At 46.4% G+C, this 16803-nt stretch overlaps 1 protein-coding gene across 2 annotated transcripts in view; it reads right to left on the bottom strand.

The window, feature by feature from the left end:
- The window catches only part of LOC144150968 (histidine ammonia-lyase-like), a 61228-nt gene that overhangs the window by 9986 nt on the left and 34439 nt on the right, over positions 1–16803 (bottom strand). For both annotated transcript variants that reach the window (XM_077682271.1, XM_077682276.1), the window contains 2 exons: positions 16034–16173; positions 13547–14022 (listed from right to left, as the gene is read on the bottom strand). In XM_077682271.1, coding sequence (XP_077538397.1) covers positions 13547–14022; positions 16034–16173 — 616 coding nt within the window. The remainder of the gene's footprint in view (positions 1–13546; positions 14023–16033; positions 16174–16803) is intronic.

Below are 16803 nucleotides of genomic sequence, written 5' to 3'. Positions count from 1 at the left end.
ATTTGGTGTCTTCGATTTTGCTGCACTCATTCAGGTAGTGCAGCATTCGCCTCTTCGATTTTCGAGTGCAGTGCGCGGCGCCTGCACTTTTCTCTTAGATTTACCGACGGTGCAGATAGTTCAGGTTGAGTTCACGGCTTTCCCTGCACTTCCTAGGGAGGACGTGCAGAAGCAGAGGACAAAAGCGCAGGACCGGTTCTGCAGTGGCGGTGCCTGCGCTGAACTGGCTGAACTCATCTTGAACTCATGCAGAAAGTGCAGGCCAAATAGAAGAGAGCTATTGTCACAAGGTCAGGGCTGTATCCGTAGGAGGAGCAAATCCTCCGCCAATTCCCAGCTAGAAAAGGTGTTGGCCTTTGATGCCCAGCTAAGAGCGTGATTCAGAGCACTCTGCGACAAAAGTGCTGTCAGGTAAGAGGTAAAAGTGAAAGTTTCATAAATGATCAAAAGATTATAAAAATTAAGTGCTTGCTACAGTGGTGCGTCTTCAGTAGAAGACAGCACTCGGGGTGTGTCACCCGAGGAACTTGGTGTGTCCAGTGCAAGAGGCACGCAGTGAAGACACTGTTGTGCAACTGATCACTGACTGCCAGTCACTGAGCAATATTCTGCAACAGACCAGTGAGTGTCAATCACTTAATAGCACTTCTGTCAAAAAAGAGTGAACTGCTTGCACCGAGTGATTACTTGAACACTAAAGCTTTGGCATGTCCTCCCAAGTTTTAATTTTTGTGTCAAATTCACAACGACGAGGCTTCCACAACAACAGTTTTCCAGGTACCTCATGAATTTCATTATATGGAGCGTGGTCTGCGGCGGAGCTTTTTTAAACGCTTCTGACTGATTAACGAGGTGCTTCACGGGGCTACCACTTGTGTCCCAGCTGATTTGGGGGCACTTACTACGCATCAGAAATAAATTCGGTCGAGGTGAAATTTGAGTGCAGTTGGCCTTTAAAGGCCAACTGCACTCAAATTTTTCTTTGTCCAAATTTGATCGAAATAAGTAGTCTATGCTCTTAAAATCACCATGGCGAAATCCTAAGCTTCGTAAGCACACAGCACACTAGGTACCGTCGTTCAAAGTAGCTTCGTGCAGACGACGTTTGCGCCTGGCGGAGAGTCACCGAAACAAGTTCCGAGCGGCCTGTGAAGCCCGTTTTCTTTTGAGTCCGACAAGTCGGATCCAACATGTCGGGTCCGACTTGTCGGTCCGACACGCGAGTTTGTGTCGGGCGGCCGTTTTCTTTTGCGTTCGGGAGCAGGACCCCGACAGCAGTGTCGGGCCAAAGACGTCACTTGAATCGAATATTGTGATTGGTTCGTCCGACCTTATAGTACTTTTTGTTTACGCTCAAACAGCTATTATGGTCATTTGAGAAAATTTGAGTTTATTTCCCTCAGCATGGCGCGAATGTTGATCTCGCTAGACTTAATCAGCCTGCAGCCGTAACGTCTATGTAGACGCAAGCGCATTGGAGAGCTTCCCATAAACCAGTGCATGCCCGGCGATGCTGCAGCTTGGCTCGGGCAGGGTCACTCTGGCTTGGATTATGAAGCGGCGACGGCGCAAAATCTTCCCGTTTTTCCGAATCTCATGCGGCAAGACTGTTCTTTGAAGCATAATCGCTCTCCCAGCAATGTAACATGCGTCCACGTACGTAGCAGCGCTCTATGATTACGCAGAAACAAGCTCTTGACCGTTCAGCGCATCGCATTCTGATACGGTGCGCACGGGCTGTCTATTTGCGTCGTTGCGGCAAATGTTAGCGCTTCTTTCGTCATTTGCAATGAGCACTGGTATTTTAAATTCTGCGACGCAGGGTACAAAATTTTGGTATGGGAATATCGGCAGCATAGTTGTTGCCTTAACATCATGTCCGCATCTCTTAAACACATATTTATGTACTCATTTTGCGATTACGCGCCTGTGGAACTACGACAGTCAGCGATCGTATTTAGGAACTGGCAAAAACCGGAGTAGTTCCACCGACCGTCACCGCAGTGTTTTCTTTTTTTTTTTTTTATGGCGATGCCAGCTTTGACCTTTGTGTTCTACAACGAGATTACCTTTTCTGGACGACTGTACGAAGGCTCCCATCCAGGTCAACAGTTTTACTAATAACTTCCACAGAAAACACAGGTAGGCACATTTAACGCTTTGCTGCATGTTTCAAGTACATTTGTTTACAGTTAATTATGCTGATTCCGACACAGATTTTGTTTGCAAATTAGCACAGGCTTAGAACCTGGTCCGAGGTTTGTAAAAGCAGGCGTCCATACACGTCTGCATATGGTGGCCATATACCAGAACGCATGAGCGATTCATACAGCAGAATGGAAGTTTTTTTTTTATCCCTCACAGGAGCAGGCCAGTCCCACCACCTGCACTTACTGAGGGTACCAGCCGTCTGGCCAAATTAATTTCAAAAAATCAATTCACATACTGCCTCCCACCCTCCCCGCTCCTTTCTTGCAGCCTGGGTTACTGCTTGTTCATCGGATTGGAGTGAATAGCTGACACTCTCCTCCTACTTCTAATGGTCCCCATGGTAGTGCCCTTGGTCTTTCCTTTAAATTTTCTGTAATGAAATATTTCCATTGTAAATGAGCCTAGACATATTTCGCTATATGCTGGCAATTTCACTATTTCTTATAATATCCCCTCCTGGAGTCATGTGTGGGCTACGGGGTTAAAACCGGATGACTGCAGTCTCCCTTCATATCGTCAACAAAAAGAGTCCACTCACACTTTTTTACCCTTTTTCAGGAAAACTTGCCCGAAGCTCAGAAATGTACTCGTCTAGCTATTGTATAAACTAGCAACTTGAGCTGAAGTCACATATAAAAACCAATGTTTCCTCATCTTGTCATGAAGTCGGTTTTATAAATCATAAACTCACCGATACTCCAGCAAAAGTTAGATTACTTTTGTACCCTACTTTAATTTGATTGAAACTTCAGTATGCCTGCACCGTCTCAGACCCCTATAGAGGAAATAATATCGAATTGGTTAAAAAGGCTCTAAGAAAGGCTGTTGACTTTATTTATTCTAAATATAATTGCACAAATTCTTTTTGTGAGGTCATATAAGATTATGGGATTCGAATATTAGTCAAGGAGAAAGTTTTTGCATCTTACATTTGTTCACTGTTTAGAATTCTAACTATGGGCACAAGGATTCTGTTAATGAGCTCATGCAAACTGGTGCGATTGAAACACTAGGGAAAAAAGAAATCTTAATGCCTTAAATTTTTTGCTGTTGTTATGCTACAAACTTGGCCTAGATACAAGACCACGACATACTTCAAAATAATATTCATCATTACCATTTTCATTCTTTCACCCGTTCTACACACCGGTTGAAATTTTTTTTTCCCACATGTATTATCGACTGGAAAAATACGCCTGAACATATGTCTTAATTAATTTGAATACATAGAAGCAAATGTTTAGTTTATTTTAACCTTTTGTTCTTTCTCATTGCTGCCACATGTTGTATGCTGAACTGCTGGTATCTATGATCTTGTTCACACCTTTATGCCCTTCCTTCTTGGGCCTCTGGTTCGCAGTACACACTTCAATAAAAATTTAAAAAATTAGTGACAAGGGCAGCTGGAGGTGCTGAAGAAAAATTGGCCTCACACTAATTGCAGAAGACTCACGGCAGAACACGACGTGTATACCCCACACAAAATAAAACTCGCCGATATAATTTTATTTCAAAACAAGACAGCTATGTACAAAAACAGATAGGCCCCAGATATTTATAGATACATGAATTATTTAGCCTTAGTTATAAACTGATACTTGAGCATCATCACATACACTATGTTCTTGCAATCAGTAAAAAGTCTATGCACTCAACACCAATACAATGGCTTAGAGAGAGAGAGAGAGAATAACTTTAATGGAGACCAGCGATGTTAGCCGAGCCGTCGGGCTGGCTTGCTACGCTAAATGAGAGAAGAAAAACAAACAAACAAAATAAAACGTGAAGACGAAAAGATGTCTTTTGATGCGGCCAAAATTTTCAATGACAAAACTTTGTCCAGTTCTGTGCTCCGAAGAAACTCCAAAGGAGCTTTGATTGCACGTGCAGCATGACTGGGACTCGACCATAAAGGCAAAAAGCAAAAATGCTCATGTCGAGATTTTGGCATATTTTAAAGATATTTAGGAGGTCAAAATAAATCCAGAGTACTTTAATACGGCGCGCCTCATAGTCCAAGTGTAGCTTTGGTGCATTAAACCCCATAATCAATCAAATCAATGTAACCAGTTGAGAGGTCGAAAACACAGTTCATTTGCAGCGCCTTGCTTTATCTTTTTGCAAAAACACATGCCCGCTGCCAATAAAGCTGCAAGTTACTATAATGCCAATACCATCAAAGTACTCCTCATAAAATCAAACGCTCTTACAATCACAGCTAAAACAGTCAGCTTCCGACCGTTCTAGTGCCCTTTTCCACTTCTCCCTACGCTTGGAGCCAGACAGAAGACAAAAGTGCTACACCCGTTCATTTGTGCCTCTGCACCTGGAATGGCAGGTCGACACACAGCCCAATCTAGGCATTCTCGAGCTCAGGACACCTGTCGGTTACTTTATGCACAAAGCGCAAGCACATGAGCTTAGTGCAACAGGAATGGTGTAGTGGAAGAACCATGTAAGGCAGACCGAGGCCATTGCTGCATGAAATGGGGCTGAAAGCTGTAATTGCGCGGGAGCCTTCCAGATGATGATAGTGATGTTAGATAAATGATTTGGGAAATGAATACTGAAGACATTAGCTCCACAAATGGCGTTGCTTGCTGCGTCAGATAGGGTGAACACAGTAAATGAAAAAAAAAAAATCTGGAAAGAGTACGTAGAAACAATGAATAAGAGGGAGAATGAAATAAATCAGGAACATTTGAAAAAAATGGCAGTAGTAGGATAACAGATCTCAGGATCTCAAAGTTATAGAACGTCGACCAATCTAGAGCCTTTGTCCGTAGCGCAGTGTCAGCATGACTGCTACAGTTCACAAAAGTGATTCAGTTCTGAAAAGTTTTTTCGTAGCAATCGCACAAGAGTTCTTTTCGCTGTCTCGTGTTGGGTTGCATGCTGCGTGCAGTAGCACAAGAAATGACACATGTTCTCTTTCATAGAGTAAGGGCGTTCTGCATTCTGCAGCCCGTCCAGCCTCTGAATAAGCGTTTTGGAAGAGGGTGTTCACTTTGTGGAGTGATTTTTTTAGTTTATTTTTTGATCTTCTGCTGTTGAATGAAGCTAGACCCACAAGCAGGTGGACAAAAGGCTGAAAGTTGGTACACATAAAAACTGAGTGGAAGAAAAATGAGAAGTGAGCAAATGGTGTGTTAAAGCCAGGGCCTTTGACACTTCTGAAACCTCTACCAGTTGGTATACAGTTGTTCATTTATTTTTAAGTGTGATAGTATGACCACATGTTAAGCTTTTTTGCACAACTTCAGCGTCATGCAAAAAGTCAACAAAAGAGGGCATGCCATGCAGTGAAGCTAGAAAATTTGAATGTCATGCGGCAAAGCCAACTTTTACTGCTCAATTATTCCCAAATTTTCAATACTCGAAAACATTCAGCACTTTGAATGATAAAAGTGCACTGCAAATCAAATAGCAAACAGCATTCGCAAAGTGTTTGAAATTTCAGAAATTTCCACGCCTCTATTGTATTTTTCTGTGTTTGGCGGGACCATCAAATAAATGGATGGACATTAGAAGAAGGCGCTTCCTTGGAAGCCAATGTCACTATACCACTTGATAAGGCACTTTCTAAACTCCCCAGAATTGTGTCAGGACTACCGACGCTGTGATCAAAAACTACGACCAGCTAGGGATAGCAAAACTTACGGACAGTATGAGTGAAGCTGATGCCGTTTACTACATGCTGCACTAGGCTGTTGCACGTTACTCTCCCAAGCTTCAGGTGGTTTTTGACGTTTCATCGCACAGTAACTCACCGAAATATTTCAACAACTTTGAAAGTGGACTGAACCTGACCTCCGATTTAGTCAGTCTATCGGTGTATGCAATGGGCTTTCGAATGCGTGGTGGTGCTATTTGCTTAGCTGCACCGATGCCATCTGCACGGTTGCATTTTGCCGCATGGGCCGCGGCGTTCCTGATGTGAAATGTGGTTCGCAGTGTTGTGTTGGCAAGAACGTTCATGTGGACAGCGTTTTTTTTTTCGAGCGATTTGTGGATTTGCGAATGCCTTGTTACAAGTAGTAGTCAGCATTGTTTTTGCGTCGAAATTCCAGACTGTGCTGTGCACGCTTGCTACAACCGAAGATCCGAAGCAGGTCGCATGGCAAAAGCAAGCGTGTCACTTTTTTTTTTTTTTGCTGCTTCGGAGCCAAGTAGAGCAACGCTCGATGACAGTCCGCCTTCATGCGACGAATTTACAATGAAGTTATCGATAATGGGACTAATCAGTACTGAATCTGTTGCACCTGTTTCGTTCCAAGTGGAAACGACGGGTCTTGAAGCTTTCACCTCACACTTTGTCACATGCTTGAAACATTGTGCAGTGCTCTCTGCACCGCTGTCCGCACCTGTCTAACCGTTGGACAGGCGCTGATAACGTAGTCCGCTTTGCACTATCTCAGTGTGATCCCCATGCATTGATTTTCTTATTTTTGGGTTGCTTCAAAGGACCGTGTCTCGAGTTAGGAAAATTTTTCCACCCAAAGCTGCAACGAGGCACTGGCTTTACTGAGCCACCCAGGCATGCTGCGCGCTTCTTGGGGAGTGCGAGAGACGGTGAGGTGCTCTGGCAACAGTGTTATGGTGTGTTGAACGTATGACTGACGTCTACCTAAGCTCCCAATGATGGTGAGCAATTACGCAGAGGTTCTCGGTGGAAGCAATCGTGACATATGTATATAAAATTAGGTGCAGCCACGTCGACAAAGATTCGACCGATAGTTTTCAAGTGCTTTTTTTTTATGTAGACGAGGTGGAAATTATAAGCAAAACAAGATTATGGAACATGCTTTGAATACTGCAAAAACAGCGCAGAGACAAGCGATAAACCATATTGCTCTAGTTTGCCAATCCATAAGTCGTCATCTCTGCGCTGTTCTTGAAGTAGTCAAATTGTATAGCCAACGTCAAGCTTTAGTGCATAAGCACAGAACGCGCTTGGTCATTAAAGAGCACTCGAAGACGACAAAAGAGTTGGATGCCCACAATTACCTGAAAAAAGGTTGCATTTCATGTGCACGTATTCACCTAAAAACACTGGAAGTAGACAAGGCTGCGGCTGGATGCACAGTCGGGTTAGCCTCATTGATAAAGTATGCCGGCTACCTTAACACATCGTGTTACAAGCATGTGCAAGGTATGAGGTGAAAGCTTTGACGGCCGCCGTCTCCACCTGAAATAAAATGGGCACGCCTGATTCGGTACTGATTAAACCCATCATCGATAGCTTCTTTGCGAATTCGTTGCCTGAAGTCAGATCATCTTCAAGTACTGCTCTAGCTACCGCTTCAAAACAGAAAAAAAAAAAGCGAAACGCTTGCTTTTGTTGTGCGGCCTGCTTTCGGATCTGCGGTTGCAGAAGTGTGCACAGCACAGTCCGAAATTTCGAAACAAAAACAATGCTGACTACTCCTTGTGACAAGGCATTCGCAAACCCACGAATCACGCAGAAAAAAACACTGCCCACGCGAACGTTCTTACCAACACCACGCCGCAAACCACGTTTTGCATCGGGAAACATGCTGCCTGCACGGCAGAATGCAACTGTGGATATGGTGTCGGGGCCGTTGTGTAGGTAGCATTGCTGCACGGCCAAAAGCCCAGTGCATACACCCTATTGCTGAACTCCCGAAGACACCAAGTGGCGCAAAGGTCGGATATCAAACAAACATTTTTAAAGGTTGGCATAAAACCGGTGGACAAAGATGCATTGCGTTTCCTGTGGTCTCAAGCAATACCAAAACCGGGTGTACCACTTTCACCAGTTTTGACTTGCTGTATGACCCGCATCCCTTTCAGAGTGATGGCTAACCCATTTCTACTTCCCGAAATGCTTCAACACCACTTAAACAAAGAGCAGTACCCTCAAACTGTGAGACATACACGGATGACGTGCTCACAGGAGCTGGAAGCGAGAAAGCTGCCGTGAAGCTGTACAAAAATGCCACTGAAATGTTTGAAGCAGTAAAATGCTATTCCAGTGATTTCAACGTGACTCCCGGGATACCATGCATCCCGGTTATTTGTCGGGTGTGCTGAAGGTTTTGCGACGTACGTGGGACCCGTGTGCCGACCACTTAACATTCTCTCTATGTATGGATTGTATTCATGGCATAGAACCATTCACAAATTGGCCCATGCTACAAACAACGGCGTGGATATGTGACCCACTAGGGCGCAACGTGAAAACTTGGAAGTGTTGGTAAGCATGTTGAACCCTAGCGTAAACGACATGACAAAGCAGCGCTTCGTGTGTCCTGTTGCTATCGTACTGCGTCTTGTCATTTGCGCTGAAGTTCAACATGAACCACTGGGAAGGGAGGGGGAGGGGGGGGCTTTCTTTTTTCATTGTCCATGCCAAGGTCCTGTTCCACGAAGTGTGGCGTAAAAACATTGACTTCAACACGCTACCTACCAACAGCACGGCGGCCTGGAAGGTAGCTAGACGGACTCCCTATCTCCCTGAGGTTCAAGTACCCCGGTACTACAGGTCGCAAACAAATGGAGGGAGGACGGACTGCTTTCACATTTCTCCTGATACCCGTCCAATGCCATATGAGGCAGTTGCCTACCTCACCCTGGAGGGTGAAAACGGTACAAGATCGACAACTCTGGTAAGCAAACAAAGGGTTGCACCAGGCAAGGAAATTACACTGGCGAGACTGGAACTGATGGCATGCCTGCTCGCTGGTCGATTGTGTGGCTATATTTTGGAAGCCCTCAAGCAACAGCCATCAAACATCTACCTGCGGACAGATTCAACAACAGCACTCTATTGGATTCATGAAGATGTTGGCCGCTGAGAGCAGTTCACACGCAACTGAGTCACTAAAATTCAACGCCTCGCGAACAAGTGCGTATGTAGACATTATCCGGGAAGAGAAAATCTAGCTCGCGACATCCCAGCCATGCAGCTGGCCAAAAACGCCCTGTAGCGGAGCAAAGCACTGTGGATTTGTCCCGCATGCATATTGGGAATGAGTGGTTCCGAAAGCGATATACGATGAAATCGAACTAGGGGAAAGGAAGAAAACAAGATCATTGCCAGCGGCAGCATCGCCGCCTACTGAGTCGGGCGTGATCGATCTGGAACACTACGGCAAAATCTTAAAGCTAATCAGAGTCACAGCTCGGGTTTTTCAGTTCATCACTAGAACCAAACAACAAAGCAGCAAATTGGGACCCCTCATATCCGACGAGCTTAATCAAGCTGAACGATACTGGATATGTTGGGAGCAAAAAGGGATTCTCAAAAGAAGTCACGTGTGCCGCCCAAGGAACACGAATTACCCCCAACTCCGCTTTAAGAATGTTCACTGATGATTGACAGTGCTGGTATTTTAAGAGTTCAGGGAAGACCACAACATAGCCAACTTTGGTGTGGCTTAAAGCAAACAACTATAACAAAAGCGTAAATGGGCATTTGAAAAGGTTTATGATAGAAACCATTTTGTGAACCCGGTGTGTAAACACTACTCACAGGAAGATGTCATGACTGCATGATTACATTACAATAACCATGTGCTTCATTAGTAAAGGTACTTTTTCGGATAGTGGTGCATGGAAGCTTTACCTAGCGCATATATGCGGCATATGTAAACAAGCAACAGCTGCAAGTGAAATGACCACGAAAACTAGTCCCAAACGGAAACAGCATCTCGCATGAAGCACACATCACGTAACCAGGCAGTGCTGAACGCGAAAAAAAAAGCACAGCCTGGACACACACTGCAGTTGCTGCACCAAGCACACTTGCCACCATATCACGCGGCCACTAGAATAGGCGAACTAGCGGAGCACTCACGACGCTGGTTTGGGAACGCCGCAGTCCACCAGCGGCACTAAAGCACTGGGAACACCCTCGCATTTCAAAACGCACAAACACCGCCACACATCGCTACCAACTGCGCAGATATACAACGGGAAAGTTATGTAAAAGGTGCACCCCTCGGATGCGATGTGTTTCTTGCAGTATCGGAGCTAGCGGCGCCGCAGCTTCACAGACACACATTCAACTCCGGGAGAACTGCGACGCACCACACACGGCTGATCGCGAGAGCCGAACTTCGACACATCAAACAGATAACAGCACGGCGTACACACTTGATATGAAAAACTTGCACTATACACAAGCGCTGACCGCCACTGCGCGTTGCTTTCACTCACAGTGACCATATTTTGAACGTTATCGATGATCCAAGCGCGGAGACAGACCTTGACAGCTCGGAGCGCGCGAGAGCGGGGCCACGATGAATTTGGACTTATCAATCGTCTCGCGCTAGCGATGAGCACGACGAGCGTATCTCTACACAGTTGATAAAGAACGAAAACACGGCGAACCACTCTGCAGACGCTGGTACTGGGGCATTTCCTGCCTCGGCTCCACACAAAGCACGAACATTTGAAAAGACGAACGATAAACGCGTATCGCAGTACCGACTCAGGACCGGGGTGGTCTGTCGTGACTTCTGCAAGTCGTTGTCGTTTTTGATATCACAATCAAGTTGTGCGACGTACACCGTCCCCGCAGCTCGCCGCCGCCATGTTGCCGAAGGCCGATGGGCGGAGCCAACTCCAGCCGGACGGCGCAGCCGGACGGCTCCAGCCGGACAATTCGCTCGCCGAGCGAATTCGACCTCGGCGTCCAACTTGGCCCGACAGAGCCCCCCCGACAGAGCACGACAGGCCCAGCCGGACCATGTTGTGCTCTGTCGGACTCAAAAGAAAACGGGCTTGACGGAGGTTGCGGAACCTGTCCCATGGAGCTCGCGCTTTTCCGCCGACTCGCACGGCGCTCCGCCGGTCGCCGGGACGCGTTCGCCCGGGGTTTCTCTGCTACACCACCGCGCTGTACCGCCGTCGCCATAACATGTCCCAAGCTAACCGCATAGGTAGCAATATCCGCTTTTTTTTTTTTTCAGTGCAATAAAAGAGGTTAGAAGCCTACGAACTGTTCAAATGCTTGCGAACGTTCTGGAACTAGCAAAACTTTTTATTTGAAAATAATATTTCTACTAAAAAAATATCGCGACACGCACAATTTCCTTACATTTGTCATTCCTATTGCATCTATCACAGAAAAAAAGGATATTTTATAAATTCTTGACCACTTGCACTTCCGCGCACAATATTTGCCATATTTGGGATGGCCCAACGCCACCTCGATCCCTTAGACCTTTCTAAAAATTTCACGACCTAACTGGAGTTGTACACGCGGGTATAAACATTTTCGCGACTTTTGCCTCACTTGCTAAGTGAGCCAAAATCAGCCTTGCTCTTGGTAACAAATACATCCGCACAAATATCGCCGTCGTATTCGCGAAAGTGCGAAAGCTAACAAAGCTCCTCCTCCCATTAACAATAAACTTGATTTTTTTCAATTCCCAAACGAAGTATTTATTTTTGTAGAGCGCTAGATTTAGTTTACTTGAGAGTAAAATGTTTTCAACCGCACATGTATCTGGTGAAAGTAGAAAACAATGGTAGGTAGGTAACTTTTTTCGTGTTTTAGTGCATGATTTAGCTGTGGAAGCTGGCTTATATTTTTAGATCCCTTTTATAATTCGGTCCTCGATGTGCAGTGAAAAATACTGGGCTGATATTCACGAAGCTGTTTACACGTAATTTATAGTAAAAATTACGCCCACCTCCCCTCGCGAAAACCTTGTGTGATGCGACGCTGAGGGGGTTCAAGCGCAAGCGGAGAGCAACCGTCGACCAAAAGGCCGCCGGAGAGCGGCACAACCAGCGCGCCCGAAGGAGAGGAGACTGCGGAGAGAGAGAACTGCACATGCGCAGCACCGCGCCTAGCGCCGCCCACCGGCGGAGTGAGAGTGCACTGGGCCGCACACCCGCAGATGTTGAGAGAGAGTGTTCGCTCTCACCTGGGCACGCACCGGCGCCAGTGCGTCTGCTGCGGCTATGACGCAACACAATCCACTTCAATCCAATCCAATCGAATCCAATCCAATGCCCCTCGCGAGAGAGTGTTCGCTATCGGAGAGGAGAGGGGGTGAGCGGAGGAGAGTGCGGACGCCGACGGCGACGACGGACGCACGCAGGAAGGACACGGCCGCCGACAAGAGGTGCTCTCAGCGTCGCATCTAAAATAAAGATTGATTGCGAAGACTGCGCTTGTCTTCGTGTCATCTTTTTCTGTGTCCCCGTATCGAGTGCGCAAAAGTTACCGTTAAGATCTCCTCTCGCGTGCGGTTTATTCCCTTCAAAGAGAGCGATGTGACAGCCGAGGAGCCGGCTAACCAAAGCTGCTTTTCAATATCATACGAGCAACTAGCTTTGTAAAAAAGGGCCCGCTTTTTTACTCGCAATGCCAAGGATTACTATAATAGCCGTTATTCTGATGGAAAAAGAACTGTCGTACGGTCTACTTCATTTCGATTGATTGCAACGCGATGTCGGAATTGCGCCTAACTCCATTATCCTGAGCAAACGTTAGCGGTAGTTCTGTGGAATTAACAGTGCGAAACGCGAGGCTACCACGCGCATTTGAAGGCGGCTCTGAGCGGTTGCCGGTTCTAGCGCGACCGCTTCCGTTCCACCACGTATGTCACGACCGGCCGCTGGTAATGGCCGCCTTTTCTATTCATTTTCGGTTCCGAAAACGCCCATGTCGTGACCCCTTTGCGTCGCTCTCGTTCATGTCTTAAACGTGGAATTTCGCATTTCTCACTCTTTGTATGTGTACTATTAGGTGACATTATTTTTACGTTGCTGAAAATTTGAGTGCAGTTGGCCTTTAATTTCAAACGATTCCTCTTGAGGCATCTGTTCTGAAAGAGTGCCTAGTTTTTAGTTTTCTGCCTATAGATACGAATATGTGTGTTGGGTTTTAATTACAAATGGCATGGTTTTCGGATCATCCTGCACAGCGTAAAAAGAACGGAACAAGTAAAAGTAATAGACACCACAAACGCTCACTATCGACTAATTTTTAATGAAAGATACACACTGTGGTGTGTACTTATGTGGTGTCTATTACTTACCCGTGGTTCCGTTCTTTTTATGCTGTGCAAGATGAACATATTCCGGCTCCCAAAATTTCCGCCTTGGTTTTCGGGTGCACGGCATTTTCTGAATGTGCATCCTATTATTGAAATTTTTGACCTTGTGCTTATCTTGAAACGAACTTTTTTCCCGAATCTGAGGACTTCGCTGCAACAAGGTCTTGCTGTACTCACAAGCTGGAAGAAGTTGTTCTTAAGTCGCTGTTACACACTCCCCAATGAGACACTCCCCAACGGCGCCCGCCTGTGTCCCTGCGTGTCTAGTATTTTATCCGGCTGTTTTGTTTTGCACTCACTTGACGAACATTCGGACGAGCTTGTAAACGGCTTCCAGAGGCGCCGTAGTCTTGAGCGGCCGGAGGAACTCGATGGCCTGGCAGGCGCAGAGCAGCTCGATGGCGATGATGCGCTCCACGTTCTGCACCACCTGCAGTGCCTTGCGCGCCGCAAAGCCACCCATGGACACGTGGTCCTCGGTTCCGGCGCTTGTGGGCACCGAGTCGACGGAGGCCGGGTGGCAGAGCACCTTGTTCTCGGACACCAGGGCAGCGGCGGTGCAGTGCGCGATCATGAAGCCCGAGTTGAGGCCGCCGTCTGCCACCAGGAAGGCTGGCAGCTCGCTGTACGCCGGGTTGATGAGTCGCTCGGTGCGCCGCTCACTCATGCTGCCCAGCTCATGCACGCTGATGGCCAAGTAGTCCAGGGCCTTAGCTGGGTACTCGCCATGGAAGTTGCCCCCAGAGATGATTTCGCCACGCTCGCAGAACACCAGCTGAAGCGTGAGGTGTTCAGGACGCAACTATTTCCATAGGAAAGCACCTGTTTTCTACCTAAGTGACCTAAGCAGCCTTTCCGTGGAGATGAGGTAAATCATCTCGCGCCCCTGTTTTGATTTTTAAAAATTGTAATGCTCCAGCTGCAAGCCCACACCTCGCTGGTGCATTAGCCATTAACAACGACCTTGTATTTACAATCTTAAGGTAGTGGCAAACAGCTTTGAGCTTGCACAGAAACTCACGCTGCGGACGTGCCTTTCGTACCTCCTTTGATGCATTAAAAGTGTAAACATGGTGCCAGACATACTGGCACATTGGATTCTAGTTTAAGGATACAGAGCTTTTGCTAACTTTTGTCTAGATGTCCAGATGCATTATATGCAGCATACGCATGTTGTAGCTGCACCTGCAAGGGCCTTGTTTGTTACTTTACGCTGACGTCATTGCCAGATACAAAGGATTCGGAGGTGTAGAGGAGTAGGGGGCTGCTTGCAGCATTGAAGCGCATACGAGTTGGTAATGACAAAAATTTCTATATGAAAACCGAAACCAAAGAAGACATAGTGGCGTAAGCGAGAACTTGCTTCTTACACCCCTGCCCTTTCCCCCTCGGCCTTAATGCAAGAAAATGCATTTTTCAAAACCAGCCCAAGCGTAAATCAGATCAAATGCCCATATTTTGTACGTCATTCCGCTCTTACAAATATTACTCCACTGTCACCCACTGCCTTATTACTCTTGCACATACAACTGAATAATAATGTACCATAACTAATAATGATCCCCTTGCTCCACAACTCAATCTTAAGGGCAGAACCTGTTCTTTCGTGTTAAAAATCACCAAGAAATCAAATGTTATATTTGTACTTTTAATCATCAATTTCCAAAGAAAGTACTTGCAAAATATTCCATTCCTATTGTGAACATTTACAAAGTCATTGGTTTCAAAAGACCTACAAATGACCCTTTTTGCCTACATTTCTGAACTTTTCCTGTTTTCTCCAAACCAGCTTTTTGCCATGGGACTAATTGTTGCCCACAGTATCTTTAAATGTACTCGTCAGATTCTCATCACTCTTGCTGCACTCAAGAGCCTATTAATTAAAAGGTGCAATAAAATATTTAAAATGTGACACTTGCTGACACAAGTACAATATTTCCTGTACTGTATCTTACGAAAATATTAGTATAACTTAAAATTTCTTCGTTGTTTTTACACGAAAAAGATAAACTTTGAGATGCGCTCTCGGGCACTTTTAGAACACTGATGTGTATAGATTGATTAGTGTTTGGCGCCTAGCTAATCAAAAGTTAAATAACGATTTGTTGCAGATAGGTGCATAGGCAAGCTTGCTGTGGCATGCACGCCACGCGGCGTCGTTCTTTTCCTGCATGGCGCAGTTCTGCTCTGAGGCCCGCACGTTGGCGCTCGGTCGCTGAACGTAACGCTCCCCCTCCGCACAGGTGCGGCCTTCCGCTTCGGGGCTTTGTCTGTGACCCCAACTGGAAATAGATCCGGCTGATTGGAACCTTCTGTGCTTGTACACATTTCGGGCAGAAAATTGTAGCATAACGCACCACATATCTTCAAAGTTAAAATGCTGCGTTGACAAAAACTGGTTGCATATTCGTTTTCAGCATAACATACTACACTGTGTGAAAATCTTCAAATGCGGGGGTTAAAGAGTAACGAAAATGACGTAGAGATCAGCGCCTCTATATCGCCGTAACTACCTCCTTTCACTGCCAAATTTAAAATCAGTTGATTGCATTTATCACTGGTCGATAAGCGAAGTTGGTGTGATTAGGTTAAGGTATGGACGCGAATGGAAACTGCGTCCACCCAAGCGGACCAAAAATAGTAAATGTGCGGATGAGCTTGGTACAGCGACTCCGGGGAAATGCCGAGCTCGGCCAATTAAGCGACTCGCACCAGAATGCTCGGAACACGCAGCACACATTTGCCGCGGCTGATTTGCCTCAGCGACTGAGCCTGCAAAAGGATACGGGATTGTCGGTGGCGCTGTTCATTTCGGTCGTGATGATGCCGCGCACGAAGTCGATAGTGTCATGGACGATGCCGTGCACCTGTGGACAACAGCGCAGGGTGTAGGCGTCCTGCACGCGGTGGCAGAACCGGTGGCTCTCTGCAAGGAGCAAGACCACAGGTCGGTTGTCAGCATTCGTACGCTCCACCTGATGTAATAGGTCTTACCAGACGCAGTGGTATAGACAGGTGGGTTATGCTCAACTCCGGCTTTTGTAGCTTTAGTTTTCAAGAATAATTTCAAGGGGACAAGATGGCAGTAACGTTAACAAGACACAAATTTGCAACTAGCGCTTTTGTTGCTGGTGAGCAAGCACTTTGAGATGTCTGTTGCAGCAGAAATGGGAAGAAATTTAAAAGCTGCGGAGTCAGAAGCAGCTGCTGTCATTTACTTGTTACGTTAGAAGCACGGTGCAAGATGTATTCTTTACGGGATGACAGCATGCGCTGGGCTGCAGGTGCACTATGAAGTCCTCTGTTGCACTATACTAGTCAATTATTAGTCTGCTGCCTTTCTAGGTCGTTTCTTTCGCCTGCTTTTTCGTTTAGAACTTAACAGTTGCAGTGTCAGTAGTACTGCTGGAAGTAATTTCGCGATCCCCGTCCGCTTTGCGCTTTCGAACGGCTTTGATATTTCGCCTGCCTTTGCGCCGCGGCTTGTTCCTACCGCCGTGTTGTGCGAGAGTTGACGACCATGGTAAACTTCCGTGCCCGTCCACTCGTGTGGCTG

This window comes from Haemaphysalis longicornis, unplaced genomic scaffold, assembly GCF_048455015.1.
Source record: "Haemaphysalis longicornis isolate Haplotype H1 unplaced genomic scaffold, Haemaphysalis longicornis Haplotype H1 scaffold_1, whole genome shotgun sequence".
NCBI lineage: Eukaryota > Metazoa > Arthropoda > Arachnida > Ixodida > Ixodidae > Haemaphysalis > Haemaphysalis longicornis.
The sequence above is the reverse complement of the archived record's forward strand: the minus strand, read 5'-3'. Positions and strand labels throughout refer to the sequence as shown.